The sequence below is a fragment of the Crotalus tigris genome, unplaced genomic scaffold, assembly GCF_016545835.1.
Source record: "Crotalus tigris isolate CLP2741 ecotype Arizona unplaced genomic scaffold, ASM1654583v1 scf7180000018354.2857554, whole genome shotgun sequence".
Classification (NCBI taxonomy): Eukaryota; Metazoa; Chordata; class Lepidosauria; order Squamata; family Viperidae; genus Crotalus; species Crotalus tigris.
This window is the reverse complement of record NW_024096961.1, coordinates 576,749-581,324: the sequence shown is the minus strand read 5'-3', so window position 1 is coordinate 581,324 and position 4,576 is coordinate 576,749. Positions and strand designations below refer to the sequence as shown.

General features: G+C 45.8%; 1 protein-coding gene across 1 annotated transcript; it reads left to right on the top strand.

Moving 5' to 3' along the window:
- The first annotated feature begins 690 nt into the window (after positions 1-690).
- On the top strand, positions 691-3,626 carry ASCL2 (achaete-scute family bHLH transcription factor 2). Its single transcript, XM_039350723.1, has 2 exons — positions 691-2,268; positions 3,422-3,626. Exon 1 carries the CDS (start codon positions 1,516-1,518, stop codon positions 2,257-2,259), a length of 744 nt encoding a protein of 247 aa, XP_039206657.1. The 5' UTR covers positions 691-1,515; the 3' UTR covers positions 2,260-2,268; positions 3,422-3,626.
- The last annotated feature ends 950 nt before the right edge of the window (positions 3,627-4,576 follow it).

Here is a 4,576-nt window from a genome sequence, read left to right as displayed (position 1 = left end):
GCCCAATTCCTATAAGGCCAAGGAAAGAATCTCAGGTTGCAAATCTGCAGTCCTGGCAGATCAGCTGACAGATGGAAATGGTCTGATTGAGAACATACCTGCGTGCTGTCAATATTACGGTGCAGACATGGATTTGGTAGCAGGCGCAAAATAATTCTGATGTCTCCAGCTAATTTCTTCCCTTCTTGTTTGCTTGAGTTGATTTTACTTCCTAATAACACCCTTAACTTTCTCGGAGTGTGTATAGTACACCCCCCCCAAAAAAATATGAAGCCTTTTCTTTATGAATATGTATTTTCAAGTTCAGTCATTTAAAGTGAATTTGGGCAAATCTTGAGTCAGGTCTATGCAGACATGAAGAGGACTGAAGTGCTAAAACTCAGGATCCTAACCTGCCTCTCTCCACTCCCAAGAATTTATCTATCAAAGATGCTTTAATTTATATTCCCATACTGAGCAGGAGGTTGGCTTTGATGGACTAAATTCTCCTTCCAAGGCTGAGGGTTTATAAGCGTGTAGTTCTCTCAAATGTCCATACAGTTTTTGTGCATTCAGTTGAACATGTCAAATTGTATCTGCCAGCCTTCCAGCTGCAATAAAGAGTCCCCTCCCCACCTCCCCATACATCCAGAGTTCTCCAGCCACTGCACAGAGTATATATGAAGGGATCCTGCGTAATCTTACCTCTTGCCCACTTGAATAATGGCATCTACTTCACATGCATTGCGAGCCCTGGGTTTTCTGTCACTCAAAGTGGGCAATGGGGTTGTCTTTTCAAATTAAGGCAGCTCTCCAGATCCGCGGGCAGGATCATTCTATGAGTCTCTTTTGAAAACGCAACCCGAAGAACCTAATTTAGGAGTATAAGGGAAGACTATTTTAAAGTTCTTGTGGCAAAAAGCCACGATTAGTACAAAGTAGAGGTTGCTTCCTTCCCAGCACACAACTTTTCAGGTGCTAGTATGCCGGAAAGAAGCACGCCCAGACCCCGACCAGATTGCATTGGGATGCAAATGAGGTGGAGCGCGTGCTCCTCGCAAGGAAGAGAGATTGTTTATGGAACCTCAGCCAGAGCCACGCGCCGGGCGCACGAAGTTGCCAAGCGAGCTTCCCATTGGGTGGGAGGCGGCTCGGGAGCCAAGCGGGCGGCGGGGATTGTGTGTGTGTGGCGCACGGCGCGTCGCGTGCTGCTCCCGGGGGCCCGCGAGCGGCGGCAGCAGCAGCGCGTGTTGATAAGGGGCCGAGCAGCGAGGACCTCGCAGCAGAGGCGTCTTGACAGAGCGCAAGGAGCAAGAGCGCAAGAAAGGGGAAAGGAATCGCCGTTGCTCCCAACCGCAGCTAGGAGTTGTTGCCCGGGTTGCGCACCCAACTTTGACATCTTTAAGAAGCCGAGTGCCCATTTTTCAATCTTTTTTTTCTTTTTTGTCTTTTACGGCAACTGATTTTCTGCAACAACTTTGGGCTTTTAACAAACTGCACCTACACGAAGACCAATACCGGGGTAAATGCCCCACGATGAACAGCGGGGTTCTAGGAACAACCATGCAACCAACAGCCCACGCGGTTTGCAAAAGTTACTCGCTGCACAGTTGCAATAGCAGCGGCGGCTCTTTGGGGATCAAAGTGCAAGCAGGACAGAGCGCGAGCTCCTCTTCGTCCGGGGTGCCCCAACCATGGGGGGCTGCCACGGGCTGTCCCGGCCAGGTTCAGCCTTCCAACTCGGCAACGCGCTGCAGAGGCTCCAAGCGGCGCTCGAACTCGCCGGAGCTGCTACGCTGCAAGAGACGCTTAGCATTCCCGGGCTTGACAGCGCAGCAAGGCGGCGGCGCGGCGGCTGTGGCTCGGCGCAATGAGCGGGAGCGGAACCGCGTCAAGCTGGTCAACCTGGGCTTCCAGACCTTGCGCCAGCACGTGCCCAACGGCGCCGCCGCCAAGAAGATGAGCAAAGTAGAGACTCTCCGCTCCGCCGTGGAATACATCCGAGCTTTGCAACAGTTGTTGGACGAGCACGACGCCGTCAGCGCCGCCTTCCAGGACGGTCTCCTGCCAGCCGGCCCTGACGCTGCCTCCGCTGCTTGCGTTGGCAGCAGCAGCAGCGTGTATTCCTCCGCCTCCCCCTCTTTTGACGGCCGCGAGGGCAGTTCTGTGCCGGGTTCCCCGCACTCGGCTTATTCGTCGGACGAGAGTGGCTACGAAGGGGCGCTCAGCCCGGAGGAACAGGAGCTGCTCGATTTCACTGGTTGGTTCGGGAGCTGCTGAGCTGGAACGGTAAGGCGCCGGCCAGCTGATTTCTAATGAAACGCGCCAGGATTGCGCTTTTTTGAACTTCCCAGAATCTTCCTCCAGTATTACATTTTTTAATATATTTCATTGCAAAAATCTGGAGGCGGGGGATTCCATACATTTTGGTTGATTTTTTTTTTTTTTTTAAGATAGCCAAGGTAATTTAAGCCTCCTTTAGGCTGGGCTTCGTTTCGGATGGCGTTGCGTGCTTGTCTGGCTCACCTCCAGGCAGATGCAATTGAAAGGGAGCGTCGCTGATGAACGCTGGGTGAGAATTCTGCTCGGCGAACATTTAGCCTAGCATCCAGCCAGTCCCAGACAAGAGTGCTAAAATGTCTCTTGAAGGCTGCAAATACTTGGCTTTCCCGCAAGGCTTTCTCGTCCCAACTTTGCAAAACGAAAATCCTTTCGAATGCAAAAGTTACTGGGCCAGTGAGCTTGAGAGAACAGGAGAACTAATGACTTGTTACGTTGAGTGTTCTTTTCTTTCTGATGATTGAAGGGGGGGGGGAGGTCACCATGTGTAAGTGGCTTTAACGTTGTCCCTAAGTGATGGCAGGCATTTAGTTCTTGCTATCTCAAGTAAAATATTGTACCATGTGAAATAGAATATTCATGCTGAATTTCTAGTTGCAAAGTTTTTGTCCACCTTTGCTTCCAGGTAAGGTATTATTTCAACTGGAGATAAGAATCTGTACTTCATATTTACAAACCAACCCTTATAATGAAGGTAGACTAAGGGATTAAGCAATCAACTAGGCAAGGCCCAGGAGTTTCATTTGAATGTTGTTCACTTCGTTGCAGCTTACGCAAAAGGAAACTTTCATCAAAATGCTGCTATTGTTTCCCCTTTCAACAATCTAGTCTGCCCTTCTGAAAGAAAGCAGAAGGATGGTAGATTTATAGACCTGCTTTCCCTACAGAAATAGGGTTGGAAGTTGAAACAACATATGGACAGAACACTATTTGGAATGTGTAGGCATGGGGGACAATGCATTTCTTTAGCAGAGTTTGGTAGTTGAGCACAATGCCCCGATTAGTCTGGCTTTGGGATCAGGGAGAAAGTCTTGGGCTGCTGTTATGGATCTTTTCTGTCAGTCACCTGCTCCTAATGGCTTTTTCTGTTTTCTTTTTGTAGCAATACTGAAAGCAACACTGTGTAGAGAACCTCAGTACCTCATTGTCCCAGGCTCCGATGCAGCAGAAGAGCACCAGGAACCTCTGATTTAACATGCACCTACTCTCTTCAAGCCTCATTGCAAAGGAAGTTGGATCTTTCTAACCACATTCTCTCTGTGTTTGTTTATGAAACAAAAGACTGGTAGTTTTGATTCTTTTTTTTTAAAAAAAGTGCAATTATGTAAATACATTCTAGGGGCCATGGTTTATCTGCTGTCGTACAGCAGTTTATGGTACCTCTGACTCTTGAACAACCAATGAAAGGCTTCTTCTCTGAATCTAGTGGCAGCTGGAGATCTGTTGGGTTTCCAACTTAATGTCTGTCAATAAGGGTAGGGGTGAAATAAAAGCTTGATGCTTCCTTTTTCTGAATGGGAAAGGGACTATTTGAACTTCAGAATTAGACTTTATGTGTGTAACTTGAGCTGCCTATGGGAACAAATATGAAGACTTACTTTTCTGCAAGTCTCTTTAATGCAAGAGGAAAGACTTATAGAAAATTGCTTATTAACTCTATCAGATAGAAAGTTTGAGAACTTACCCAATCTAGACAAAAATTTCTTAACATTTTGTACTAAGGAAGCATAGAGCTGTTTATCTTAAATGTGGTGTTGAGGATTTTGTTTGCTTGTTTATTTCGGGTCTGGTGTGAAGGTTCATTTATCTAAAAAACCGGAAAAAACTGAAGTTTTATTTTTAATGTATTGAAGGTATTTTTGTATGCACTTGCTAGATTTATTGACTTGCTTATATGCAGTTTTTAAAGAGTATCCTATTTTATGTAAATCAACTTTATAAATAAAATCTATTTATAATAGGCTGTGTTTCCACAAATGTCAATTTCTGTTTTCAGGGTTTGTGCTAAGGCCATAGAGAAATACTTTCTACATTTCAGTTAATATAATTGCGGAATAGGTAACTAGACTGTTTATATTGTTATGTATTTTCAGTGCCTACAAGGCAAACTATTACCTCACACACAAAAGGGACAAAGTAAAACTACTGAAAATGATAGCTTTTTCATAATCTAGGATTTAAATATCTATCCTTACGTAATCAGTGGAATGGATCCTTTCATTTATTAATATATTATTTAAACTAATAATGATATTGC